This window comes from Aythya ferina, assembly GCF_964211825.1.
Source record: "Aythya ferina genome assembly, chromosome: 14".
Lineage (NCBI taxonomy): Eukaryota > Metazoa > Chordata > Aves > Anseriformes > Anatidae > Aythya > Aythya ferina.
In genome coordinates, this window is record NC_140312.1 from 2,856,974 (window position 1) to 2,884,362 (window position 27,389).

General features: G+C 50.2%; 2 protein-coding genes across 15 annotated transcripts in view; one reads left to right on the top strand and one right to left on the bottom strand.

The window, feature by feature from the left end:
* TCF7 (transcription factor 7) overlaps positions 1 to 19,365 on the top strand; it is a 69,193-nt gene extending 49,828 nt beyond the window's left edge. For 3 of the 13 annotated variants that reach the window (XM_084535692.1, XM_084535697.1, XM_084535696.1), the window contains 7 exons: positions 1,054 to 1,140; positions 2,885 to 2,995; positions 3,196 to 3,358; positions 3,848 to 3,955; positions 7,560 to 7,608; positions 9,342 to 9,414; positions 12,909 to 19,365. In XM_084535692.1, coding sequence (XP_084391818.1) covers positions 1,054 to 1,140; positions 2,885 to 2,995; positions 3,196 to 3,358; positions 3,848 to 3,955; positions 7,560 to 7,608; positions 9,342 to 9,414; positions 12,909 to 13,212 — 895 coding nt within the window. In that variant the 3' untranslated portion in view covers positions 13,213 to 19,365. Of the gene's footprint in view, positions 1 to 1,053; positions 1,141 to 2,884; positions 2,996 to 3,195; positions 3,359 to 3,847; positions 3,956 to 7,559; positions 7,609 to 8,867; positions 9,484 to 12,908 lie in introns of those variants that run through there. The other 10 variants (XM_084535700.1, XM_084535702.1, XM_084535698.1 and 7 more) reach the window with 8 other exon arrangements.
* On the bottom strand, positions 18,292 to 27,175 carry SKP1 (S-phase kinase associated protein 1). Of its 2 annotated transcripts, none has more exons than XM_084535708.1 (6): positions 26,855 to 27,175; positions 24,943 to 25,039; positions 22,425 to 22,498; positions 21,062 to 21,205; positions 20,333 to 20,473; positions 18,292 to 19,596 (listed from the first exon to the last, which is right to left on the bottom strand). In XM_084535708.1, the coding sequence occupies exons 2-6, from the start codon at positions 25,037 to 25,039 to the stop codon at positions 19,561 to 19,563; spliced, it is 492 nt and encodes a 163-aa protein (XP_084391834.1). In that variant the 5' UTR covers positions 26,855 to 27,175; the 3' UTR covers positions 18,292 to 19,560. The 2 variants fall into 2 exon arrangements, with proteins under 2 accessions (XP_084391834.1, XP_084391833.1); XM_084535707.1 differs by lacking the exon at positions 26,855 to 27,175 and adding an exon at positions 25,118 to 25,255.
* Between the last annotated feature and the right edge of the window lie 214 nt (positions 27,176 to 27,389).

Genomic DNA, 27,389 nt, shown 5'->3' on the forward strand with positions numbered 1-27,389 from the left:
TGGGGACGGACGGGGAGCACCCACCGGTGCAGGAGGCGACTTCTCCTCCCCAGCTGGCCAGCAGGAGCTGGGCACAAGGCTCGGGAGGACGAGCTCTGGAGGAGGCATTGTCACTCCTGGCTGGAGCTGGATGCCTTAAGCTGCCTTAACCCAGAGCAGCCACCGGTGCTTCGGGGCAGCAGGATGGTGCCGTGATAAGGGGCTGCTGCTGCTGATCGGTGCTGGGAGTAGCCGTGCTGTCCATACAGCAGCTCTGCACAGCATCTGTGCAGCCACATTTTGGGGTTCGAACATCCCGGCTCGCCTTCCCCAGGCGTCTGGGCTTCCACGCGCGGTTTCAGGCTGGGAGCGTGTTTTGGCAGCCGTACAGAACAAACCGAGGTGTTTTTGAGCTATCTCCATATGAAAACGTGGGGGCTTTCCCGTGCTGGGAACAACCAGGAACTTCCTTCATATTTATTTTACTATCTCACAAATAATTTCCAGCTCCAGGTCTGGTACATGCCCGATTCCCAGTGTGAAACGACTTGAAAAAGAAAAGTAGGACCTGGCGTTGGGCTTGTTTAAAAACAAGAGGCATCCTTTTGAGGATGTGCAGGGGCACTCAGAGCCTTTCTGGGACACGTGTGGGGCACAGGAGGTGCTCTCTGCCTGGCACCCCAAGTTGCTGTGCACCCACACCCTCCCGGTGCTGCCTGTGGCCACTCAGCCTCATGCGTGCCAGGCAGAGGGGCTCTGCCCAGGCTGCAGCTCTCTGGTCAAACCGTGCCCTTCCACTTCATCCGTGCAACAGCAATCTCTCCTAACTTTTCAGCAAAACTCCGTATTTTGACTTTACCGAGGCCCTAAACTCCAAAAAAGCCGCAGAGCTACCCAAACTGGGGGCGGAGGGGGGTCAGGTTTGGAGGCGAGCTCCGCAGGGAGGTCCAGCTTCCCCTGCACAAAGCCCAGACCCCACGCTGCCCCCGGCTCCGAGCCCCGTTAGCTGAGGGTATCTTTAGGAAACGCCACGTGGCTGGAGATACTTGATAGACTCTTTCTTCCCGATCCCAGGCAGAGCCAGTCTGTCTATCCGCTCCCGTCATGTGGATTTAGACAGCCGTATTCGTCAGCACTTTCCGCTGGGGCTTCTTTCTCCAGGTGAGTATGTGTGGGCCGGGGCAGCGGCCCGGCTGCCCCCGCAGCTTGCAGTGTGTGCAGTAGGAGCTTGCAGCAGAGCCCGGCCCCGCGGAACAGCGAGCGGCCAGGGAGGACGCCCAGCGACTGGGTTCCCACCAGCACGAGGCAAAGCAGAGCCAGAAATCCCTGCCTTGGGCTCAGCGTTGGCAAAAGGGGGCGAAATCCATTGCTCGGCATTTCCCCTCTTGTCCCTAACCGTGATGGCGAGTACATCCCAGGCGCAGGGCTGGGTTTTGCTTTGCAGGGGGTGATGTGTTTCACTGGGGCTCAGCTTTTAGGGCAGGATGGGCAGGGGGCAGGCACTCGCTGCCCTCTGGGCCCTGCAGCTTGCTCGCAGCCCGCAGCCAGAGCCCAGACCCCGTGCAGGGGCCTCGGGCAGCGAGCGCAGCCCTGGGGCAGCCGCAGCGCTGATCTCCCAGGGAGCAGGACACGGCCCCTGTGGCTGGGAATCGCAGAGCCTCGTGCCTCTGGGCGAGCTGCTGGGCAGGGCAAAGCCCAGCCCTGGCTCCCGGCTGCTCCCCTGCCAGCTTCTGCTTCTGCTTCGTGTTGTCCTGGAGAGCACTTAGCGGAGGCTTCCCGCAGGAAAACCACGCGAGCAGACCTCCGGCCACGCAAACCCTTTCTCCGTGCAACCCCTTGTCCACGCAAACCCTTCTCCACGCAGACCCCGATCCGTGCAGCAGAGGCAGGAGCGTGCTGCCAGCCCCCCCGGCTCTCCGAGGCTTCGAGGCATCGCTTCTCGTGGCCTCGGGGGCGCCGGGCAGGGCGAGCTAACGGTTCCCTGCGGGGCCACGGAGCCTCCCCGGCTGTGGCACAGGGGTTCCCGCTCGCAGAGGGTGGATTTTGCAGCGCTGCTGCAGACGAACGAGCGAGTACACCTGGTCAGATAAGGATCAGACTTCAGACGGTGCTGGTGGATTAAATTAAACAGCTTTTCTTTTCGTGCCAGCATATCTAATGAACAGTTCATCTCCCATGGGCGATTCTGCCATCTCAAGCTGCAGTCATAAAGTGGCAAGCTTGGCAAAGCCGACTGCTCTGGCTTTACCCTCTAAAACTCTAGAGAGCTAATGAGGCTTGAAAGCTAGCGAGACCTCTCATGATCTCATTTCTGTGTTGGTGGATAACATTGCTTAGGCGAGGTGCACCTCCTAGAGTTGCAGTTTGGTTCATGTTCAGACTTATGCTTTTTCTGTTAAAAGGAAGGTGTGGGGTGGTCCTAATCTCTCAAATCCAAACGTTGGTTTGAGTTTGTTGTTCCTTCCTACAGCGCTAATAAGATATTGCAGCAACAGAGATCTGAGTGTCTGAAAACGCTCGTTAAAAGCGCCCTTGATCTCGGCGAGGCTGGCTCACGCCGCGGGCTGCTTTCTGCAGCCGCCTCTCGGCACCCGGCCGCCTCTCCCCGCGTGCGTTCGGCGCGGCTGGCAGGGGCCAAGGAAAGAGGGAAGAGATGCCCAAATCCCTGCTCCCCGCTGTGTTCACTCGGTCCCCAAATTTTGCAGCCTGCCAGGCGAAGGAGGCCGCGCCACCGCGGGTTCGCTTTCCGTGTCCTCCGCTTGCCGTCTGCTTCTGCCGCCCCGGAGTGCCACCGAGGGAGAGCCACTGCTGGGGCTGTTGGGGCTGGCCCACCGTGGCCCCACAGCTCCCCGCACAGCCCTCGTGGCCACCCCGAAGGCTCACGGCTCGCCCATCTCCCCTGCAGGTTCACTCACCCGCTGATGCTGGGCTCCGGCATGCACACCACCGGCATCCCGCACCCCGCCATCGTGCCCCACTCTGGCAAGCAGGAGATGGAGCACTACGACCGAAACATGTAAGTTGGAAGCGTCACTGGGCTCCCAACACCGCGGGGTCCCCCTTGGTTGTCCCCTGTGATGTGGGCACAGGGCTGGGCGCTGAGCACTGCGTGTGCCGGGGCAGAGTTTGGCACCGGGTGGGTTTGGCACCGCGCGTCTGGGTGCTGGGGTGGCTCTGCCTGCTGACACTGACTGCTCCTCTTGTGTCCCTGCCAAGGAAACCTCAGCCAGAACCAAAGAGAGAGAAGGAAGCCAAGAAGCCCACTATCAAGAAGCCCCTGAACGCTTTCATGTTGTATATGAAAGAGATGCGGGCAAAAGTCATTGCTGAGTGCACCCTGAAGGAGAGCGCAGCTATCAACCAGATCTTGGGCAGGAGGGTAAGGGCTCTTCGCTGCGCACCCGTGGCCAGGGTCAGTGTCCCCTGGGGGGTCCAGGGGAGCAGAGCAGCAGCGTGGGGCTCGGCAGGGCAGTGATGGGACTTGTGCCGTGGTGGGGGGTGTGCGGACACCCCCAGAAACAAGGGCAGGGAGCGGGGCAGAGGGGGTTCTCCCATCGCTCTGATGGAGATCGGGGTTTTGTTGGTGTTGGAGGCATTGCTGCCTCACTGAGGAGCATCCTCAGGCTGGAAAGAGGGTGCAGGAAGACCCAAAAGTGGGAGAAAAGGGAAATCTTGCACCCCAGTAGCAACGCTGAGATGGCAAGGTCCCCAGCGAGACCAGTGACCAGCACAGCGCCCCGTCCCCTGCAGCTCCTCTTGGGCACCTGCCCCCAGGTGCTCCTCCCTCGTCCCCTGGAGCCCGATTCGAGCTGGTGGCCACGGGGCAGGGGCGAGGGGACGCAGCTCAGCTCTGTGCTTGTCCTTGCAGTGGCACGCACTGTCCCGGGAGGAGCAGGCCAAGTACTACGAGCTGGCACGCAAGGAACGGCAGCTCCACATGCAGCTCTACCCCGGCTGGTCCGCACGGGACAACTACGTGAGTGGTGTCGCGCCTCGGGTTCCCACAGAAAAACCCCCAAAATGGCCCAAAAATGACCCGGGGGGGCTCAAATCGGTGCCTGCCGATGTCCCAGTTGCCCCTGGTAATGCAGTTTCTGGTGGGGTGGGGTGTGTAGAAATACAGCGGTGCTTGGAGCATCCCCGTGCTGCTCACAGGATTGTAATAATCATGGAAAATAATTTTTAAAAATGCAGAGTAGGAAAGGAAAAGCTGCTTTGCATGAGTTCCACGCAGAGCTCAGCCTCACGGGGTGCTCGGTCCAGCTCTGGGACTCCCTGCAGGGCCATGTCCCAAGCAGCAGCCCCGGTACCCCCGGCCCATGGGGGCTCATCTGTTGCCCTCGCAGGGTGACGGTCACCAAGTCGGTGCCTGCCCCCCTGGGATTTTGGGACTTTGATCCCACCCTGGCCACCACTGTGAGAGGATCCTAAGCAAATCAAGCACGCCACGTTCAAAGTATTCAAATGCAGTCTGAGCACATGCAGACAGCAGCACTGCTTGCTCTGCGAGCTTGCGAGCGAGACCCAGCTCTCTGGCGAGCCTGATTCCCAAGCAAGGTTGCCATTAGGGATGAGAAAAATCTTTACAGATTAAAAAAAAAGGGGGAAAAAAGGTCCCAAATCAGGCAGAGAGGGGTCTGCAGGGAGCAGTGGCCGTGGTGGCAGCTCCCAGGCCGGCTGGAGGCACAGCACAGCGCAGCACAGTGGGTGTGCTGCCCGCTGCTTCGCGGCACGTCCCGCTTGCAGGTAGCAGGGCTGGTGTTTGGGGAGCCTCCGGGCTACTCAGTGGAGCATTTACAAGCGAGCATTAGAAGAATTCATTTCCTCGTAGCTGTATTAATAATGCAAGAGGCACCGCGGTGAGCGAGGTTCCACAGGCGGTGCGGCGCTCCCGACGCAGGAGATGCCACCTTTTCTAGTGGCTTTCTCGCCTGTTTTGATCTCCCATGTAAAGAACCCTGCCTAGCAGGCTCACTGGGACCTGAAGCAAAGCACACGTAGATCTTCAGATGTCTGTCCATCCACTCCGGGGCTCTGTTGCTGGATCCAAGGCTCCGTCGTTTCCCTCCCAGCCACTTTCTTTGCCTTGGAGCCGTGCAGCCCACCCTTACCCTTCTTCCAGCGCTGCTCAGGAAGCCCAAACTCCACCAAAGGGTCCTTAAATAAAAACAACAACAATTAGAAATGGAGTGCAAATGCAGAAAAAAAAAAACAGGAGAGGTTCTGGGAAGCCCCAGGTTGTGTTTCCCCTGCGACAGCACAGATGCCCCTGCCTCCTTGTGAGTGCAGACTGGGAGCTCGGCATCTTTGCGGGATCAGTGCCTGCTGAGACCCGAGGGGTGCCCGCAGAGAAGCCGGGGCAGCACCAAAGGGTGCTTCTCTGCGGGCATCCCAGCATCTCAGCCAGCATCTCTGGAGGGCAGCAGCGATGGTAAGAGCCAGGCATCGTTTTCCTCCACGCCCAAGCACTTCCTCCAGCAGAGTCCCATCCCTCCTGCACCTTTCCTCCCGGGAGGCACCGGCTCCTGCTCCACAAGTTGTCCCTTCCCATCCGGCAGACGAGCTCGGAGCACGTTGGCTCTCCCTCCCGGCACTGCCGAGCAGCTGCTCCGGGTCTCGTGGTCGCTGCAGGAGAAGCTTTTCTCTCTGGAGCTCGAGCGAGGAGGAGGAATGTAGGTCACCTCCGCGGCACGTGACTCGGATCTCAGGCAGGAAATACAGTTGCTCCCACACCGAAGAAAAAGCTTACCGCAGCTCGGAGCTTTCCACCTTCACTCAAACCACAAGAAGTCATATAAAAAGTCATAGGTCAAAGGCAGCCTGCAAGCTGTGCTCCCCACGCAGGCCAGATTTGCTCCAGCTCCACCGTGCCCTCATTAAGGAGGTCACCAGGAGACGCGGGGAGTTGTTACGTATTTGGGGTCAGGGAGGCAGTTTGGGGACAGGGTTGTGTTTTGCTGCTCGGGAGTGAAGAAAACACGTGAATGAGAGGTGGGTCCAGAGCTGCAAAGGCACTGAAGCAGGGAGATGAGTTAAAAAAAAAAAAAAAAAAAGTAGTAGAGAGATGAGTATTTTAAAACAGTCTCTAGGGACTTGCACAAACTGCCTTTCCCATCTGAAACCAGGGATGCTCCTCCTGGTTCCACGTCACTGAGCGATTTCTGTCCAGGTGTCAGGAGCAAGTGAGTGTGTGCTGGAAATGGGGAAGGTGCTGGAACAGGGCAAATGGTTTATACGAACATAAGGATGGAGGAGGAGATAGAACGTGCCAGGAGGGTGAGCTGTTGCTCGTACAGCCTCAGTCGCAAGTGGTAACTCTTGTTTAATTCTATTCATTTAGTTAAATCTATTAATTAAAGCGATGGTGGGTGGAACTCCCAGGTGGCACACGTAGGGTGGCTGTGGCGTGCCGGCAGAGCAGCTCCGGCACAGAGCTGTCTGTTCCCATCCCCGTGAGCCCCCACAGAGCTCCCGAGGGTTTCCACAGCACTCCAGGGGGGCAGCAGAAATGCTGTGGTTTTAGAACAGAAATCCCATTTCTCACCCATCATCGTCAGCTACCAAGGGGGCTTCCCTCCTCAAGCATTTCGGTACAGATGATGAGCTGACACGGCCTCACACTGCAGTGCTACGGCTCAGGCAGGCGCTTTGATAGCTCCTCACTGCTGTCGGGGACATGGAGCACCCCAGGGTGCTGCCCCCAAGTCGCTCAGCACTGCGTAGCACCGAGCACAGGCAGCTTTCAGCGTGCCCATGTGGTTTGTGCCAAGCTGCTGCCCACGGCTGGGCGAGGAGCAATTTGCTCGGGTCGGTGCCGAAGTGAAAAGGTCCAGTACTCACCATGTCACACAGACCAAACGCCCTGGGTGAAAGCCGCTACCACACCATTTCCCTAAATACATTCAGATCGGAGTTGTGCCGTGTCGTGCAGGTGAAACCTCAGTGGGATTTACTCTTGGGCTTCTTTGAATTGAGGAGCAGAGCTGGGTGATCGTTCACAATAACGCCCTGCAAAGAGCCATTCTCCAACCACATGCACTAAAATCTTATTTTGCAACTTCTTACGGGGGCTGCAGCGTAAGTGAGGGGCTCGGCTGCATTTGCAGTGTGGCTGTGGGCTCACGCAGTGCTGTCAGACCTTGCCCAAACATTTCAGGGCTCCACGTTAGGAAGAATTGCCAGCAACGCAGCCGGGTGACAGCAGCGCCGTGCCCTCTGTCTCTGGGTTTCTGCTGCTGCCCCTGCAAATGCGCTCAGCTCCTGCACGCCCGTTTGGGCATGCCGGGGATGAGTCAGAACGCCTGCGGTGCTGGATCCAGGGATGCTGACAATTAGGGTTGTTGCTGAGCAAACATACGTGCCCAGAACAAATTTGTGCCATGTCAACGACAGCCGTAGCCACTTGTGCAGACGGTTGGCTCGGTGGCTGCTCTGAGAGTTCCCTCTGGGTCTCTTCTGTGGAGCACCAGGCCAGCACTTTCCCAAGGGCCCAATCCAAGCCCCACAGCCCTGAAAACACCGAGGGGCATCCCTGGTCTCCTGGGAGCGCGGACTAATGGATTTTTCCTTGCATTTCCTAGGGGAAAAAGAAGAGACGGACACGGGAAAAGCAACAAGATTCCAACTCAGGTAAATCCTGCGGTGCCAAGCCACGTGGCTCCTTGGTGGCTGCCACCTTGCTTTTGCTCGGAGCGTATAATCCACAGCAGTCGTCGGGTTTTACCGTGGTTCCTTTTATTTTCCTGATCTTAACTAATGAACTGCACGATTTAAAGGCAGTGAATGAACATTGCTGTGAGTTCTTCATAGGTGTTAGAACATGGGTAGTTCATGGAAACTGAAAAGATCAGATTTTGGCAAGCAGATAACTTAATATATATTATCACTCGAGTTAATTATTCATAACAAGCAGCTGAATGCCCCCATCGGCCCCACAGGTACTGTTAAGGAAAGCCCTCAGATGAGTCAATATTGCGTGCGGGACTAAATGCAGTGAGAGGCCTGAAGACTGGCACTGCCCAAAATTTGTTTCACTTTTCATAATAAGGCAGAGCTCGAGTAAAGTCAGACTAAAAACTAGGACAGGTTTCCTCCCTGCACCAAGCTGTTTATCAGAAAAGGCCCTTTGACAGGTTTGAGCTGCTCGCACACACATTCCCGTCATCCAGGGCCATTCCCATACTGGCTTCTGGAGCATTTCTACTGGGAATGAATCATGTCTGTTCCAGTAAGCAGGCATTGTAAAACATCAGGAGACCATCCCTGCCCACTGTGGCATTGCGTAGCCTTCAAGTTACGACCCGCAAGTCAAGCCCTGGCTCTGCTGATGTGCTTGCCAGGGATTACGGGGCCATACAACCAGACCCTGCTGCCCGCATTAGCACTCAGAGTTCGGGTTATCTCATTAATCGCTGCAGGATGATCCCTTTGGATTATCCATAAAAAGCAGTTCCAAAAAGTGTCCCAGTGATAACTTCGGTTTGGTTAACGCTGTTAAGCCATTCAGTGCCTGGCCTGCAAAGGAGCACTCAAGCATTTAGGTTTCTGTGTAGTGTGAATGTATTTACATACCCAAACGGCTTGTGTGTGTGATACAAAAATAGTTAATTTTGCCCATTCCGGACTGAAAGCCTGGTACACAACAGGAAGCACTGGTGGTGGCTGATAGAGGCGGTGTGAATCCAGCACAGAAACCCTTCGAATCCTATTGCAGCACGGCAGAACAAGCACGATGTGCCTGAAGGAAAGGCCACGGAGGGTGGCTTTTCCACCCGACCTGGAAGGGGAAGGCAGGGGACAGAGCAGGATGGCCGGGGCTGATCTCCGCGGTGCTACCTCTGCTTTCCACCTGCTTCTGCAACGTTTCCTCTCTTCTCTTCCGCCCGCAGCCCGCGCTCGCTGGCAGCCCGGTTAGTCACTGCTGGGAAGGCAGGGAGCAGGTAAGGATTCAGGCACAGCAGGCAGCGTCGCTGTCCTCTGGCAGCGCTCCCAAACCTAAGAGATTGGATGCGTCACGAAAAGCCGTGAATTTCCCGGTAATTGCTCGCATTTCCTGGAGCTGAGCTGGATTTAGCTGAGCTAGGGAAGCACAAGGAGAGAGCAAAATCCAGGAGAATTCAGCCAGGAGGCCGTTTCCCAAAGCTCCTCCTTCCCCTGCTGCCATCACTGACTTTGCCTAACGCTCGCTTTTTTACAGGAGAGGTGGTGCCGGCACCGTTGCAGAACCAAAAAAAACGGGATTGTAGTCTGTTAGTGGTGTGTTAAGTGGCTGACATGATGTTGCCTCTTTTCTTCCTCCTGCTCCTCCTCCTCTTTGTGCCTCTGCCTTGCCCATTCTCCGCCACGCATGCTTCTGTGTTCAGATCCTGCCTCTCCTAAGAAATGCAGAGCTCGCTTTGGCCTCAACCAACAAACGGACTGGTGCGGCCCGTGCAGGTGTGTATCGGCAACCGGCGGCTCCTGGGCACCTCGCGGGGTTTTCCTGGGCCAGGGGGTTCGGCTGCGCTCGGTGCTGTGGTGGTTTGCTCCCTCGGGGGCTGCTGTCCCAGCTTCACGCTGTGTCTGGCAGCCGCCGTGGGCACTGCTCCTGTGGTGCTCTGCGTGGTCGCTGGCTGATGAACCTTAAAAGCTCATTTGCAGGTGATCCTGGTGTGGGGCTTTCCTCCCCTGTTTAAGATTTCCTATCCCATAAACACCCCTCCGGGGCCAGTAGTGAGCAGTGAAGGTTTTCCCTGCTTATCCTGGGACTAACCGTGTAATCCAAGCTGTGCCCTCGTTGGCCCTGAAGTTTTGCAGCACCCACCATGGGGTGGGAGAGCCTCAGGCAGTGAGGCAGTTTGCAAGCTCCTGGCTTCTAGGGCAAGACCATGGAAAGGCAGCAGTGAAGCACAGTGCCTGAGCCACAGCAATACCTGGCTCAGGGTGTCTGCAAGTGCTTCCTGGTAGGAAAAGCTCAGGGGGGTGCTCCTGGACCGGGACAGAGGTCTGTGGCTCACAGCACAGCAGGTGCATTTCCAGGTTTCCATACCCATGTGCTGAAGACAAGCATAAGCTGAAAGCACAGCGAGAAGTATTGCTTAATGTGCTTACTGCAGCATAAAGCGAGGGAAATCATTTAATCCATCCAACTCTGAATCCTGGAGGCGTAGCCCTGCAGAGTCCCGGCAGTGCTTGGTCACGGCTCACCCAGGCTGTCCAAGGTCCCAGACCATCAGCTGGCGGGGTCGGGCAGGCCCCTGCACCATGGGGGTGAGCAAGGAGGCTGGGCACACACCTTGGGAATTTCTTACTGCTTCAGAGCAGCTTCAGAACATCCCCTGCTTTAACTGATTAAGTTAAATCCCCTGATTTAACTGATTAAGAAACTGAATGTCCAGAGGGACACCCGGGATGTGGCAGAGAGCTGAGGGACAGCAGGTCGGGGGCAACTCCGCTCCAATTTCATTTGAACTCACTTAACTCAGCTTCAGCGCTAACCCTCTGCATTGCTTCTGATTAACACAGGCTACTGAAGTGTTTGTAGACCTTAGCATGCTTTTTATTTTTAAACTTTTGCCTCTCCAACACTATTTAGTCAAATCTTTTCTGCAATTCTTTGTACTAACATGTCGCTGCCAGCTCAAAGGCTTCTGTCCTGCGTGCTGTGGTCACCGATGCCTGCGGAGAGCAATGCCCACCAGACGAGTCCCACTCCACAGGAGGAGAGTTTAACTGGTTAAAACTGGGTGGTCCTGCTCTGGAGGTTTCACCCTCAGCCCCCCTTACACCAGGGCAAAATGCTCCAGGGTGCCGTAGTTCCTAAAGGACAGGGATAAATCCTTTTAGCTGTATGGTAGCCATGCCAGCCCTAGCCCACTAAATGCTGCATTATCAACAATCTGTAGTATCAGATCTGCTTTTTCTCCGTTATTTTACATCTAATTGAATCAGTGGATGGAATGGATAGATTTGTATCATCTCACAAGTAGGTCGTTGAAACTCGGTCCTGCAGCTACTCCTGAAATGTCTGTGGGAAACACAGCTTGTCCTGAGGTTTGTCTGCTCTGGGAAATTACAGCCCGTGCAGAATAACCTGTGTTAAATATTCCATTCAGCAGGGCTGTCGTGTTTCATATCACATTAATTGGGTCACCACAGCTAACTATGACACTGACAGCAGTAATACCACTTCTCTTGTTCACATCCAGTGCAAAGTCATGTTTAATACTGGGCTAGTTAATGCATATTCCAACACTGTCTGGTTTTTCATTAGTAAGATCAAAGAAAGGTGTGTGCCCGCATTAGCAAGTTCTCCATTTGATCTGTTTTCCTCAGATGAGACAGTCGAGGCAGGGAGCTGAGCAGGAGGAAGACATTCTTTTTAGCTATTTTAGCTATAAAGTCATTAACAGCATCTCCAGCAGAGGAATTGTTCCCTCGCTACTGTTAAGGTGACATCTTGAGAGCTCTATTGTTTAAAACTACTGAGCTGCTCAGAGCAGGTGACATGAGGGCTCTGTCAGGAGAAGAGAAGGAAAACCAACTCCATACAGAGCGTGTACAGACAGCGTGAGACAGTGCGAGGTGCTACCTGAATAGCCAGGAACGGGTCATCTCCGTGTGAGATGGCAACTGGAGCTCAGGTAAACACAGGCTACATGTTCCTGCTTTTGGTCCCAAACAGCAGAATTGTCCTGGGATGCAGTGAAATCATGTCCAAGTCTGGCTACAGCAAGGACAATGTGTGGCTTGTATTTTTGAGCCCCCAGACCAACAGGGGACAGCACATCCAACAGAGGAGCAGCAGTTTCTTACTAGGAATGTGGGGCTAGCGGGGAGTGATTGTCAGCAGCTGGGTACTTCTCTGTGAAACCCTTTTTGTGAGCAGATCTGCCCCTGGCTGCTCATTCACACACCTCTGCCGAACCCCCTGCAGTGTGTGTGTGTGCACTGCACTTTGTGCTTGTGCCTCAGCTTCCGAGGAGACAGATCACCGTGAACACTTCTTGGCCAGGAAAGCCCTGGGCTGAAGTGTGAAGGGTGGCACTGTCCTGGCTGCTTTTCCTTGGCCTAGTTAGTAGATTGAAAGGTGATGGATGCTCCAGAGACAAATGAGTCTTGTGAACGGCTCAGAGCTGCTCTGGCATCTCAGGCAGGACCTCAGCCAGCCTCAGACCGTGCCCTCCGCCCGCCAGCTGGTCGCTGGCCTTTTTCCTCCTTCCTCACGAGCCTGTTGAGTGCCTTCAGCTCGGCCGTGTCACTGAGTCAGAGGCAGGAGTGAATGTGAAGTATTTGGAGGGTCAGAGGTGTTACGAGTAGGCTGAGATCAGAGGCTTTTGCTGCAGAAAACAACAAAAAAAATAGAGATAAGTAGATGATACATTGCATGCAAGTCTAGGAGAGCGGTAGGAAACGTGCTACAGGCAAAAACACTCCTGAGACATTAACAGTTTGGGTTGACCGGCATTGCCTTGGGAGGAAAGCCAAAAACCAATGGGGTCCTGGCAGCGAGCGCTGGGGCTGCATCCCACGGGGCAAACAAGAAGGGCACGGGTTGTGCCGCATCGCAGCGGGGATCCCTGTCACGGCCAGAGCTTTGTGCCCACAGCAATGACGGGCCGGTCCTTGGCCCCCATGGGGCCGGGATTTGGCCCTCAGCGGGCTCTGCCCTGACGGGGCCCGGCCCCGCCGCCATTTTATCGCCCCCTGGCGGGCGCTGGGGGGAGCCGCTCCCGGCCATGGCCGCCCACCCACAGCCACCCCATCACGGCCACAAGCCCACGGCCACCCCAACAGGGCCACAAGCCCACGGCCACTCGGTCCTGGCCACCCAGGACCCCCTGCAGGGCCGGCTGCGAGCCCCCTCGCCCCGCACCGCCACCCACCCGCCCTTAGGTGCATGTCCGCAGGCTCGCCCGCTATTCACGGCTAACTCTCTTCACTGTTCTTAGGAGGAAAAAGAAGTGCATTCGGTACTTACAAGGAGAAGGACGCTGTGCCAGCCCAGTTTCTTCCGATGGAAGTGCTATAGACTCCCCTCCCTCTCCCCTGGATGCACTCCAACGCGTACCCTCTGCTTTCCCTTCAGACCAGCCCGCAGCCCCCGCTGCCTCCGCGCACCGAGAGCCTCCCGACCCCTTCCCCGTCTCGGCCCACGCCGGCCCGGCCGCCAGCTCCTCCAGACCGAGCGCCCACCGCTCACCCCGCACGCCCGCCGAGCCCCCGGCGCACAGCGTGGCCCCCGCGGGGACGTAGCCCCGCGCCCGCCCGCCCGCCTTGGCTGAGACACCGGGCACCTTGCTCGCTCCACAGCACCGGAGGCCCGTCCAAAAACTCCCCAAGTTCACTGTCAAACTTGCAAAGTTAGGCGACGGAATGATTTAAGGATGCTGGAAAACTCTCTTTTTTTTTGGTTTTTTTTTTTTTTGGGGGGGGGGTGGTGGTTAAAGATAGAAAAGTGACTTTAAAAAAAAGGTTAAAAAAAAATATTTGCCAAAATTTCTAAGTGCTGATGAGTAAACAAGCCTTTTGTCCCTGCCCTGTGCTGCTTTTTTGTTTGGGGTTTTTCTTTTTTGTTTTTCTTTTTTTTTCTTTTTTCCTGCATTATCTCCAAGTATGGCAGAAAGCAAAGAGGAACCCCCAGCTTGCTGCAGTAGGTGGTAGGTGCTATAAATCTAACACTGGCTTCCATTTCCTGCCTTCTGAGCTGCTTTAAACTGTAGTCGGTCACAGATCTCCCGTAGCTGTTGTACCACGGGGCTGGAAAAGCTGGAACAGGAGCATTTTGTAAAAGCCCTCGTGTCTGAAGACTAAATGTAGCGATGCTAGCTCCCTGATCCGACCGATAGATGAAATATTTAAACAAATGAGGTGTGTTTTTTAAGCTTCGTGTCCGAGGACAGGAAGGTACTGTTTACAGGTAACAGGTCTCTGTGCAGACGTCGATCCCACTAGCAGAGCAAAGCGGGGCGCTGACCAGGCACAAGCAGGAGGTCTGACTGCTGCCCGCGTTGGTGCGGGGCCTCCCTTGCTGTCGTGACTCGGTCCCTGCAGCTCTGGCAGCCAAAATTCCCATCCAACAGCCTGGGGGCAGCCTCAAAAAGCCTCAAACTCTGCAACCAGCTGTGCACCGGCTCACGGGAGGAGCACAGCAGGTGTAAAGCCGTAACGCCCGAGCGCTACGCTCCGTCCCAGAGCCTTTCCCTTGGCAAGCAGGGGTGAGGACAGGCGGCCGCGTGTGCTCTGCCCCCTCTTGGCTCTCCCCTTCCCCGGGGAAGGCCGGGAGCAGAGCAGCACACTGCCCGGCTCTCTACTTACAATCCGTACTTACCCTCTGCAAGATCAAAACCATTTCTTGATGATTTGGTGTAGAACTTTAAAAAAAAAAAAAACAAAAAAAAAAACTTATTCTAGCTTTTTCTGAGAGATCTTCCCTCTACCTCCATAACGATGCCAAATGTTAATGTCTTCTCTCCAGCTTGAAAACATTTACCAGTTTCTGGTATTTTATTTATATGTTGAGCTTGACAAACAAAAACACTGTGGACAGATTCTGATCTCCACCATAAACTGATGCAAATCCCCCAAAAGTTATTGATTTACATCACATTTGTATACCTGTCACAGAGACCAGAATCTGCCTGAAAGAAATGTATTCTAGACTGCTGAAGAGAAAAATAACAACAGACAGAGGGAGAGGGGGATCTATTTTTTTCTACTTTACAGAATAGGTTTTAGAGTACTGAATGCAAATTATGTAGTAATATTATTGTAGAACTGCAAGAAATTTAAGATGACCTTTATAATGTAAAAATATTTTTATATTTTTTTCTTAACACAAAAACAAAAACCCTAATTTTTTTACATTGGACTAAACAACTTTTTAAGCAAGTTAATGCATCAAAGATCAAAAACTTAAAAAAAAAAAAGATTAGTCTGTAGAGCATCTTTGGGTTTATTCCCTTTATTTAGGTACTTTTGCTTATAGTAGTGTAGACTTTTTAATTCCAGTTTTAGTTTAGATCTAAACCTATTGCTTAATTCCTCTCCTGTGTAAATGTAACTTCAGAAGCACTGAATGAAAGCTACGTGCACAAACCTGAAAGTCGTTTTAACCCTCAGAGAAGTGACATTACCAGAAGCGCCATCCACCTGTACTTGGCCATGTCCTTACGGCACTCAGAGGGTTAATTACATAGCACTAGATCACCACACAATCTGCTCAGTTTTAAATTATTTTAGAAAGCTTAGACAACAGCATGGTCCAGTGCTGAACAGAGGAACTCAGCAGACTATTCCCAGACCCGACATAGATTCTTCTTATATAAAAAAAAAAATCTAAAAAAAAAAAAAAAAAGCTGTGTCTCAGCTGACCACTTTTCATGGTGACTCTGATGTAAGGTGCTGTAGAAGTGTCAACTACTGTAAAAGCCACAGCTGACAAATCAGCCACACTCAGCCCATCAGTGGCCTAGCGAAAGGCTGGCACACCCTAATACCTGATCACTAGGTGGTGGTGGGATAAAATGTAACTTAGCAGCAAAGCAAAGAGGGGTATAAAACAAAAAAATAAAAAAAGCAGATGTGTTTAAATAACACCAGAGGAAATTTAGGGGAAAGTCCTGCACAGTATTAAGCTGCGCATCTTGACCAAGGGCCGAGTAGCACCGGCATGCCCAGAACAGCCGTCACTCATTTCAGAACTCGTTAGGACTTTCACCCGCTTATTTCAAGGCTACTCAGGGCCCTCCACGGCGTTCGGGCTGCCTGCCTTGGTTCGGGGCACGCTGAGCAGGGAAAGGCCCGTCTGCATTGCAGCCTCCTCTCACCACGTTTATTCCATCCGATTCCTGCAGTCTCCTGGTGCACCGCGCTGCTCCCCTCCTGCGGGACCTTTCCCTGTGCACACAGGGCGCAGGCGCAGCGCTTACACCTCCACCTGCCCCCCTTTTCTGACCGATGCCTCAAAACGGGGCCCTGCACCCTGCTCTGTGCCAGACCTCGCCCCGTGGCTTCAGCTACTGCAGGACAGACACCATTTCCACCTGGTGCACCTACCAGCGTCAGTTCGTACTGGTCTGAGAAAATTTAATCCCCCTCCTCCCCCAAAACATGCAAGAAACAGACCTTTAAACTGCCCCTTTCTGAGACAGAACAGCAAGCGTGAGCAACTCGTGCTACGTGCCCTACGGTTAACAATCAATGCCAAAACAGAGCTACGTTTATTAATACCAAAAAAGTGTCTTTAGAAATGCTATATGAAGTGTTACTCTTTTGTGTTAATGCTCTTTTGTAATAGAAGGAAAACTTTGCCCTTAAGTTTTTATCGCAACAAGATTTTTTTTTTAGTTCTTTTACAGCAATTTCAACTTTTCTTGAAATACGCATTTGAATTCCTGAAACCAGTTTGAATGTAGAAGTCATGGAAATACCACTTCATTAAACCAAGTAAAACCACTGTATGTATGTAGCAGGGATAAATGTTTTGCAGCTGTACTTTCATTTGTCCAATGATTCTCCATCATTTGTTGTAATTTTTTTACTTCATTGAGTTTGTATTTTTTGGCTTTTATGTTCAAAATATGTTTATAGCTTTATAAATAAAGTAATTGCCAGACTGGCTATTCAGAATAGGCCACTGGAAGTTATAAACCTATCAAGGTGTCAAACAGTTATTCCTTGGAAACAAAGAAGATTCTTGCTTTTTTTTTTTCCAGCATTTGTATGTTTAAACACTTTTTAGAATAATTGCCAATAGTCTTCAACAGAGGTAAGACTGAAATTGTAAACCAAGACTAAGAAAATATATATTTTATGTAAAATGATCACTACAGATGACTTCCTCCTCCTCCCCACAGCCCATTTAATCACTTCTGCCAAGAGCAGCTCTCTGAAAAGGCCATGACTGGGGAAAAAATAAATAAATTAAGGCAGCTCCATACAAGTTAAACAGAAAAATAAAGCTTAGCAATGGGAAATCGGTCGGTGTCTCCCTTTCAGAAATTCCAAACTACGCAGCCTCTGTCTTTTACAACAGCAGGCATCAGGTCCAGGAAAACCCACATAGCAGCTGCAGTGGACCCCAAACTATCCCACAGCACCTTCATAGAGAGGCTGGTTCTCTACAGCCCAGCTCTAATTGCTCAAATGGATGAGACAGCCGAGAGGTTGGACATTCAGAGGTTAAAAAAGGCGTTTTCTCACACTGACATACCCGTCTGGCAGCTACAGAATTTGAATGGAGTCTGAGACAGCACTACAGGGTAATTCCAGAGAAAATAAGTCACATGGAATCCTAACAACCTGGCCTACTAAGAATATTAAAATTTGTCACAGCCATATAAACCTCTGAGCACAACAGCCCTTTGTTGTGCATATTACTCTACCACCACAGTTGCAGGAGTTGTGTGCGCACTCCTCCTATCAGCTGCCCACTGGCACCACTCCGGAGCTTCAGCAAAGGCCACTGCGGTCAAATGCTTTCGTGGTGAAGCTGAGGGGTTATTTCTTAGGCAAGCTGCCTTAATAATTAGCAAGTCTTGCCACAGGTGTGTTTTGTGCAAACCAAGTAGAAGCAGGGTAACACGGAAGACAAGCTCTGCCTCTTCCTCATCCTTCAGCACAGAGGCACGGCGTCAGGCAGCAGCTGCCAAGACACAGATCCCAGCCCGCTGACCAGCCCCTACAGGAATCACACACACGTTTCTGCCTTTGAGCACAATTACAGTGCGAGGCTTCTGTATCAGAAGCACAGCACTCCAGGGATGGAATCCGGGTGATCCTGGGACACTCTGTGCTTCACGCACAGAGATGGATTTGTTTCCTGAAAGAACCCAGGTTCAGCTGAATATTCAACTACAAGAATCGTTATCAGAAGCTTTTCTCTAGCAGCACTTCGAGTTGCTTTGTTTGCAATACAGGATGCTGGGAAAGCTGCTTCATCCATCCAAATCTGCAGCGCTGGAGTATTTTATGCCCACTGACAATGCCATCACCAGCACAGACGCAGGCCCAGCAGCCTTATGAATAAGCATGTGACCAGCAGCTGCATCCAAAGCACGGATCGGAGCGCTGCTTTAGACCAAGTTATGAATGCTTTCATTAATGGCTACATCAAAGCAAGATTACCTAAAAAGCTGGTAAGCCATCAAAAAAATCCATCTGGATTTAGCTTCAGACTTAATTTGAGTAACCCACTGTGGCTGACTAGTGACTTGCATTACAGTCATTTAAAACAAAAGATTTTATTTCAATTAGGTGCTCCCTCAGTACTAGCATTTGTATATTCAGTAGTGAGTGACACTAGGATTGTCTGGTTTCAAATAACTAGAACCATTTGCAAACAAAAGTTTAAAAGCCCTTTATTAATTCAGAAGTGAAACACATTTAAAGTGAGTTAAGTATGTTTATTAAGGTTCATTCTACTCTAAGGTTTATACAGAGAATGGAATGCAATACAAGCTAAGAGCACACCTCAAAGATCTACCACACAACCATCCCCTACTCCCTATAAGGGAACTGTAAAAAAAAATAATAATAAAAATCAGGAAACCAGTTACTGTTTAACTAGTTGCAAGTGGCTTTGTCCAAAGAAGTCAAGCTTGATACTGCATTAGCTTTGTATGCAATAATTAAGTCTCTACAAGCTGAAGTATCACATACAGAGGCAAAAGGATTTCCTGTGGACACATGAAACCATGTTTTAAAGAGCTACATCACAAGGATTGTTTAAAATTGCCTAAAAACAGCCACTAATGGCATGCACAGGTCAATAATATTAACTTTGGTAATGTCAGTCATTTTTGGTCAAACCTGGATTCCACTTTTAGCAAGAAGTATAAAAACACACCTGTCCTGTGCATAAAGCAACACACTCTCCAATTGCTAACAGCTAGAGGCAGGTCTTCAAGACATGGTTGAAGTATTCCAATTTAACTCTCAGGAGCTTGCTTAGCCCTAGATTACACCTTACACTAGTCTATCAGGCAAGACTAACAGGACAAGAAAGTGGACAGATTTTTTTTCTTTTTTTCTTTTTTTTTTTTTTTTTTTTTAAATGCAGAAGAACAACCTTTAAAGTTATATAGCTTTAAGTAATACTAATATTCCCAAAATGCTTTTGGAAGAAATCAGCAACATTTTTTTTTTAAACTTCACGTAGTTCCCCAAGACACATTTTAGGTGTTTTTTTCCTCTCTGAAGCTATCAATACCCTGTACGTAAGTGTTTTGTTCTTGAGGAAGAAATCATAGGTGGTTTTATTTACAATGGTGAAGTCAATGCTTAAGATTGTAACTGGACTTGGAACAGTTAAAAAGAGTAATGAAAATGACAACCTTAAGTGCTACTTCCCATACAGAATCCACACTTAGATCAGTTTTATTCGTTGCAGAGTAAAGTAAAAAGACATCCAATTACACTAGTAAAAACTCAGAAGATTTAAATTTATACTCAAAAAAAACACTACACATGCAAAGGGAACAATATCCTGCTAACACAACTTCATTTGCTGCTGCATTTGTCTAATATTAACAATTATGAACAGAGCAGTGCAACTAGTATTTGGAACAATCCTTACAGTGTTCGAGTGTCAGGCACAATACTTCACTTCTCTTCACACCACTGGTTCTCTTTACGTACCTGAAAGAAGATTTCTCAAGTTAGCTGCCAATTCCCATAAGCATTCAGGATTACTTACTGCAGAAAGGTGTGCGCTTGGAAGCAGCTTCCCTTATACGTGCACAATTTAACTACAAAGACTTCTGAATTGACCTGTTTATCCCTAGAAATCAAGAAACTTCTCGTGCCCAGATTTGATCAGAACCGAATTGTTTCACCAAGTAAAACAAATGGACTGGCTTAAACCTTAACTGCTGGCTTCGTGACACAGTACTGGAGACACACTAAAGCATGCAATTCACTGCCCTTGTATTTAAACAAGGTATCTTGGTCTGATCTTTCCCAGCTTAACCATTTGGCACTTCATTTGTTGTTGATGTTCTGAAGGCGATGAATTAATGACTTAGAGCTGGGAATCTAAGCATCTTACCTTTCAAGCCGCATGCAAGAGCACACCAGCACTGTTACTACAGCTCCATAACCGCAATCCAAGACTCCCATAAGCAATCCTACTTCCTTTCTCACAAGGCACACATCTGAGCTAAGAAGTCAACACTTTCCGACCTTCTACAAGTAATGGGCTGCCAGCATTGCAGACACTGGAAGGTCTTTCACCTTCCAATTACGAGTAGTTAATGCATTAGTTTACTTTTATTGTTAATAACCGGTCGGTTGCATCACACACAAAATTATGAAACATTGCACATTTGATTCAGTAGGAAAAAAGCTAAATTATAATTAAACCCAGATCAAGTACCTGTGCTTCTTCCTCTTCAGTGAAGTCATTCTTAATATTGAATGTCTTGCGAATTTCTTCTGGAGTTTTTCCCTTGATCATGTTTGCAACTGTCTTGCATGTGACATCAAGCAAGCCTTTGATGTCCAAGTAATTTGCAGCCTGTAGAAGAGTTTCCAAATTTAAAGCCTTGGTATCATTTTTCTGCCTCTGTAGATGTACTACCAACATTTTGCTTACAGCACTGTAAAACGCTGTAACCACAATCACATCATCTCCACTTTGAGAAGCTTCTAGCTAGAACCTTGAAATAACAGCACCTAAAACTTCCTTGCCAAAACAGGAGCTATTTCTACCATGAGAGACCCATCCCCTTCTTCTACACAGGGCTTTCAGAATCCCAAAGACATCTGAGATCTTCACTGTTTACCTGCTGTTAACTACCTAAGACAAGTACGACTGGGTCACAGTACCACAAAAAGTACAAATTTTAAAAAATAAAGCTAGACAAACCTCACAACAAAAAAAAAGCTAAAACAAACCTCACTCCCTAGCATGAGGTTAACATCCTAACATTCACTGATTTCACCCAGTAGTAGTTGCCAGAACTACTTGCACAACCCACATTTCCCCCCATTAAGAAATAATAAGAAGTAATTCTTCATTACTCCAGAAGCATTAGGACTGTATTTGTAAACAAACAGAGGGCACTGCACAGGAACAGTCTTGATGCTTCAGGAACGTACTTACCAGGATAAGTTCAAAAAGTGTTCCTTGGTCTACTTTCAGGAATTCTTGATCCCACACAGGGATGTCATCTGTTCTTTTCTCTTTGTTCTCATCATCCTCAGGAGGAGGTGGATCATCTTTGTGATGGGTGCACCACTGAATCACCTAATTATAGTTTTGGTATTAATTTTTTTATCCGAGTGATTCTTCCACTAGACCCCAACTCTAACTTAGCTTCATTTTAGAAGAACTGTACCTTCTGCTCTAGATTAATATTAGAAAATACAAGGTAATGGAGCATGTTCTATGATTCATCTTAGAAGAATCAATTCCCAATCCCAGAGTTCAACAGCCTTCAAGAAGACCACTTGAGACAGTAGCTAGTAAATTAAATACTTTGGATCCTAAAAGGCAGCTCCTGGTATTAACAGTAAGCCCTGAGTTAACACAGAACTGTGCAGACAAAACCTAAGCCTCATTTTGAGGCTTTTGCACTATTTGAAGAACAGGGAAAACAAAATCGTACTGAACAGAATACTATAAAGGGGAAGAGTATAGAGAGCTATTAGCTACCCACAGGACTCCACAGTCTGTACACACTCTGTACAGTACAGAGTTCACCTAGAAAACAAAACCTTGCAAACTAAGGTGTTATTTATTTTAAATAAAATTAAACCCTATCTCAGCACCCAGACAATTCAAAGGAATAGATATCTACTGTAAAATCCTGTTCCATTCTGCCAACCCGAAGTAATTCCCAAGTTAGAAGTTAATTACACGTACCTCCACAGGGAAGTAATTCCCAACCCTGTACTAACCCCACAGTCCAGCACTTACTTTGGCTCAGAGTAAAAAGCATCTTTAGGTCCCACAACACGCTTTTTCCATTTTTTTTTCATTTGACCCGACAGTAATCACGCTCTATTATTAAATTTAACACCAGGAGTGTACAGTGGCTATGAAGCACTTCAGTGCCACACAGCACGGCACCTGCACAACACGCTTACTGTCACTAACTCCCACCACTGCCTGTGCTTTCACCCTTTCATGAATTTCCTTACATTTGGATCTCATGAACAGTCACCTCAGTTTGAATCAGAGCTTTAAAGCCCTGAAATGCCAGTGTGCACAGATGTCAGGCACCACCTTGATACCACAGGAAGGAAACCTTCCAGAAGGTGACTCCTGCAGGTCTTCTGCTGCTAGCTGCCAGCCTCACCCCCTAGGCTGTTCTCAGACAGCCCAGCTGCCTGTGCTCATGTACCTCATATTGATTAAGCTCGTGCTAAGACATAATAAATGTTTTTTATGGTACATCTCTAACTCCATCGTTAATTCTGTATTTCATTACTGGTATATAATACTGCAACTTTCAGCATCTTACCTTTTTTAAAATAGCTGCATTAACATTTGGAAGAGGGACTGGGTCATCATCACCTTCATCATCCATTCCCAAATCTAAAAAAGGAAAGATGACTAAGCAATCGGCAGGGAAAAGAATTGATTTTCCCCGAACTGGGCTGCCTCAACAATTCTCCCATTTTACCAACACTGAGGCTGAATGGCCTGGTAGCAAAGGAGCTATAGCTGGGTAAGCCAGAAACTTGGATATTTTTGGTGAGGCTCTGCAGAGCACTGGCTGCATTAAACATACTTAACCTCAGGTTGGTATAACCTGGTAACTAGTAAGGCTGCCTCAGATGAGATGCCGCTATGCTTTGAGCACGAACAGTCAGTTCAGCAGCCAGTTACTTGTTCAGAGCAGAACTTGATAGTTTTGTGCTCTGGGAATGCAGTATGTTCAAGAACCCAAAGAAAAGTATTTAAATATTTTTACCACTTTCAAGATCTGAAGCCACAAGTTCAACCAAATCGTTCCAACTGAAATCCCCGATTCAATTTATCATTAAGGAAGCACTTAGACCTCCTGGGGTAAGTGCAGCCGATGTTTTGTCTCACACAGCAGCAGTAAATACCGCAGCCATTGAGATGCTAGTTAGCTGGCCTCCGAAGCACCTGCACTGATTCTGAGCATGCAGATTTCTTTGGCTGGTAAGACAGTAACACAAATCCTTCAATTAAAGAAAACAAATATGCATTTACAGCATAAAGTTTCCTATAATCACTGTTTTAGAAGCCTGTCAACAAGAGCATGACAGAATTGGATGGTTTGTCACTTCAGCCCTTGATGCAATTTGGGAGTCAAAGTCAAAACAAGACAATTAAAATTTGGACTCTTTACACAGAAGAAATACCACTGAATAGAGAATAGGCATTTTTTATTTATTTTTTTATTATCCAATAGCTGAGTGACACCCTGGCTCTCGTAGATCTGCATTGTGTATCAGCTACATAGCTGAATAACACAGGCCTCCACTCAAGCACAGATGAGCCAGTTCTACAACGTTGAGGAATTTAATTTTAAGAACAGCTGTGACACCATCCCTGATCAGATTTGCACACAATTAAAACAGCGTGTGCTTCTGTATTTAGGCAAGTCAACCACTGTCATTAGGGGGACATCAGGTAGTACTACTTTTTGTTTAGATTAACTAATTTCATAGGTTCTGAAACCAAAATATTGACATTAAAGGGTACTGCATAAAGTCACCAATTACTGGAAATTTCAAACGCGTACTTTGAACATGCAGATACCAGTATAAGAAGTGACTGACAGTTACTCGAGCAGTACCCCAGCACTGGCCAACTCTGCTCAGCTCCCCCCCGCCCCTCCAGCACTGGGATTTCAGTTATCAGAAAATTAACACTTCGCTGGTGGGCTCATGCTGCCTGATGCAACCCCTCCTCCCAGCTCCTCCCCCTTCACTCCCGGCACCAGAAATACAAAGCCCTGTTTATTAACTGCTGATGCTTAACCACCCGTACTGCGAGGCGCCTTTTATCCGTGCTAGGAGGCTGCTCCTTGCTCAGATCAGTCCAGCTGGCGGTGCCTAGCTGACAACACTCCCCACACCTAACTTCCAGCCACACGCGTGCCACCGAACGCTGGCAGTGACACAGCCTGCGCGTGAGGGAATGGGATGGAGTGATGTTCTCCAGTATTCCCACCAACTGCTGTGTTTCCTGCTCGTGTTGCTTGGAGGTTCGAAAGCAGCTCGTTAAGCAGAGTGTGCAATGGTTGGAGCATTTCAACCTTGTTGTTGTTGTTCTTACGTGTAAGGTGTCACAACCAGGCAAAGGTTTATACCCCAGGACATCATTTTAACTATATCTACGAAAAGATTTTTTCTAAGTTGATTTGTGAACACACCCAAAAGCTAGAAAAAAAAAACAGTAAACAATGAGGATTTGCACCAGACAGATTAGACACAGCTTGCTCTGTATCCCAGCCATCTGGCAATTTCCCCTCCCCCACCATGAGTTCTTTTGTTTCAAACTCATGTCAGCAAGAGATCAGAACCAAGTATTTACCCCACCTAATTTCACTGCATAAGCTCACAACACAGATTTCACTTCAGATCTTTATTCAGTGCATTAGTTTCTCATCTCCCATCCCATTTCAGAAAACAGTTAGGGAGTACGACTGGTTTGCATGATAAAACAGTTTGTTTTTAATACACAGCAGAAGTTCAGTTTGCTTACTCTCCCGAAACTGAAGTAGGCTGTAAGCAAACCAGGGGGTCTTAGGATTTTATCAGCCTCACTGGAACTGCTCGTAACAAGTGGACTGAACTTCAAGCTCTTTGAGAGAGCACATTCACCCAAAATGTAGTTTAAGCTCCAGCAGCAACTGCTCCAGCTGTTCTGCCCTATGACAGCAAGCTGTTTACAGGCTGGGAACCCTTCTTCAGCACCGTACCAGTTTGTCTCCTCTGTCACAATTCCTGCCCAGGAAGCATTCCTGCACACACTGCTACCTCAGCACCAGGCTCCACTCTTACCTTCCAGCATAGTCTTTATGGTTACAGACTGCTTTGCAATTTCAACATCAACTTCAAAAATCTCTCCATCTGAACTCTGCAGTTTAATTGAAGGCATCTATAAGAGAGGGAAAGTTATTTTCACACAATATCCAGCAGACATGACAAGCTTAGCTGACTCAAATACGTAAGTTACCTTCATTATTTACATTGCTTCTGAGCAGCAGCAGAGAGCCCCGTGTTGCTTACAGCACGCCCAGGTTATTTGCTGCTTGAATCAAGAGGCCTAAATTCATTAGTCCTGATGCTTAAGAAGGATCAATAAAAGGAAACCTACCACCAATTTAAAAGAGAAGGGAGGAAACTTTTTTTAAGTTGAAACCTCAAAATAAATATAAAATTGATTAGTCAATAGTGCTTTTTTTTTTTTTTTAAAGATACAACACTAGAGCTATCTCTCTCTTGAAATAAGCTTACAACAATTCCTGAACGATACTTGTCTTCAAATGCAAACAACCACTGCTCATTTCTACCACTACAAGGAACAAGATCAGCACTTAACGCTGCTCTTACACAGTAGGAAGTTACATCAGCGCTTTATTAGCATTAAGAAACAGTAAGACAAGCAAGTATTTAACACAGGTAAAACAAACAAACTTTGTTTTAATAAAGTTTTTCAAACAAGATAAGACCTAAGATACAAGCAGTAAAGATATCCTAGTAAGTCACAATCAAAATTTACAAGGAAACATCTTTCCAGATGCTTAACTCCAAGCCAGAAGTAACATACCAGTGCCTAGCAAGCCGCTAGGTCACTGCCTCTGTCCAAAACCACACCTGAGGTCTGTGTGGGTATCACTGGACTCAAACCAGCTGACCCAACAGCCATGACAGACCTAACTGCCTGGCTGAAGAGCTTTATAACCAGTTCTCAGACCAGCACCAAGCGTTATAATGGCTCTACCATTTGAGATATTTGCTAGGAGCAGACCATTGCTCCTGGCTCTGTGTAAACACAGCCTGCAAGGCACTGCAGAGGAAAACCCCAGCACCAAAGAACTCCAAATTCCTTTCCAGATGTACTTCCCCTGCCCAAGCTCACCACCCCTGCGTGCTAGCTCCTTGCAGTGGTACCCGGCTACCAAAGGCGAGCCAGCTGCCCTACCTGGAGCAAACTTCCACCAGCCCTTCCCGAACGCCTCCCACAGCTCCTCACAGCTCAGCCTGACAGTACTGCAGCAAACCCAGTCCAATGGAGGCCAGCCAAGGCGCGTTATTAAGCAGCTTGCACCAGCCTGGAGCTCTCCTTGCTTTAATTTCCATTTGGCAGAGCAGGGAGGCAGTTAATGTTTACAAAGCAACGTAACCCTGCATGACAGGGCCGCTTCTCACCGGGATTGGCGCTTCAGAGGGATGCAGCCATGATTGTTGCAGAGACAGGCGTACGTGTGTGTGGATAAATATACGTATGCACACACAAACACATACGTGCGGGTTTATAAATAGCTATCTGCGTGCACAAACACCCACAGAAATTAAAAAAAGGGTTAACGCATGGCTCTGAGTCAGCAGCTTGAAAACACCGGGGGGCAGTGGGGAGAAGGGGGGCAGTGGGGAGGACTGGGGGGGTCCCATAGAGCCCCTTTGGCCGCTCCACCCCCCCCTGCAGCCCCCCGTTACACAACGCGGCCCTGCCCGTAGCGCCGGGCACCCACCCGGGCCCAGCTCCGCCTGTGGAGCTCTGAGGGGCGCCCAGGCGCTGAACCAGGCCCTGCGGCCCCGCTCCTCGCCCCTTAACCCCCCCCCCCAGCCCCAGCGCCGGGCCGTGACCCCCCCCAGAGCCCCCCTGTCCCCTCACAACCCCTCACGGTCCCCTCAGGGCTCCCCCCAGACCTTCACGGTCCCCTCAGGGCCGCCCCCCCCAGGCCCTCACCGCGAGGCGGCGGCGTCCTGCGGGCGCTGTCGGGAGCTGGCGGCGGCGGCGCTCGGGGCCCGGCTGCGGCGGCGCTTTTATAGAGGGGGAGGGGCGCGAGGGGGAGGGGAGGAGGACCCCGCCTCGCGCTGCCTCGCAACCGCCGGGCTGCCCGCCGAGAGCGCCTGAGGAGAACGCCGCGTTCTTCGTCGCCTCAGCGGGGAGGATGGAGGTTAGGAGAGAGGACGGTGTCTGGAATGGAGGTGGGAGGGTGGGAGAGGAGCGGAGAGGCGGAGGGGAGCGCGGGGAGGGGGTCCGAGTGTTTTTCAGGCAGCGCGGGCGGCCGCGGCGGGCACCTCGCGGGGGCGGGGAGGGCCCCGCGGGACGGTGGCTGAGGCGCCCCCCGGCGGCCCCGCCCCTTCCCCCCACCCCCAAATCCCGTCAGGAGCCCGTGGGGGGGTGGGCTCGGGTCCGGTCCCGCCGCGTCAGGCCCCGTTTGGGCTCAGCCAAACGCGGTGTTTGGGTGCCCAGCGGGTGTTGGTGGTGTTACGGCCCC

What these genes read in the sequence shown, in the direction of transcription:
- SKP1 (XM_084535707.1), bottom strand. An exon ending in CATAAAGACTATGCTGGAAG is followed by an intron (nt 22,499 to 24,942) that starts GTAAGAGTGGAG and finishes TTCCTTTTTTAG; the next exon opens with ATTTGGGAATGGATGATGAA. An exon ending in CTGAAGAGGAAGAAGCACAG is followed by an intron (nt 19,597 to 20,332) that starts GTACTTGATCTG and finishes ATCTTCTTTCAG; the next exon opens with GTACGTAAAGAGAACCAGTG.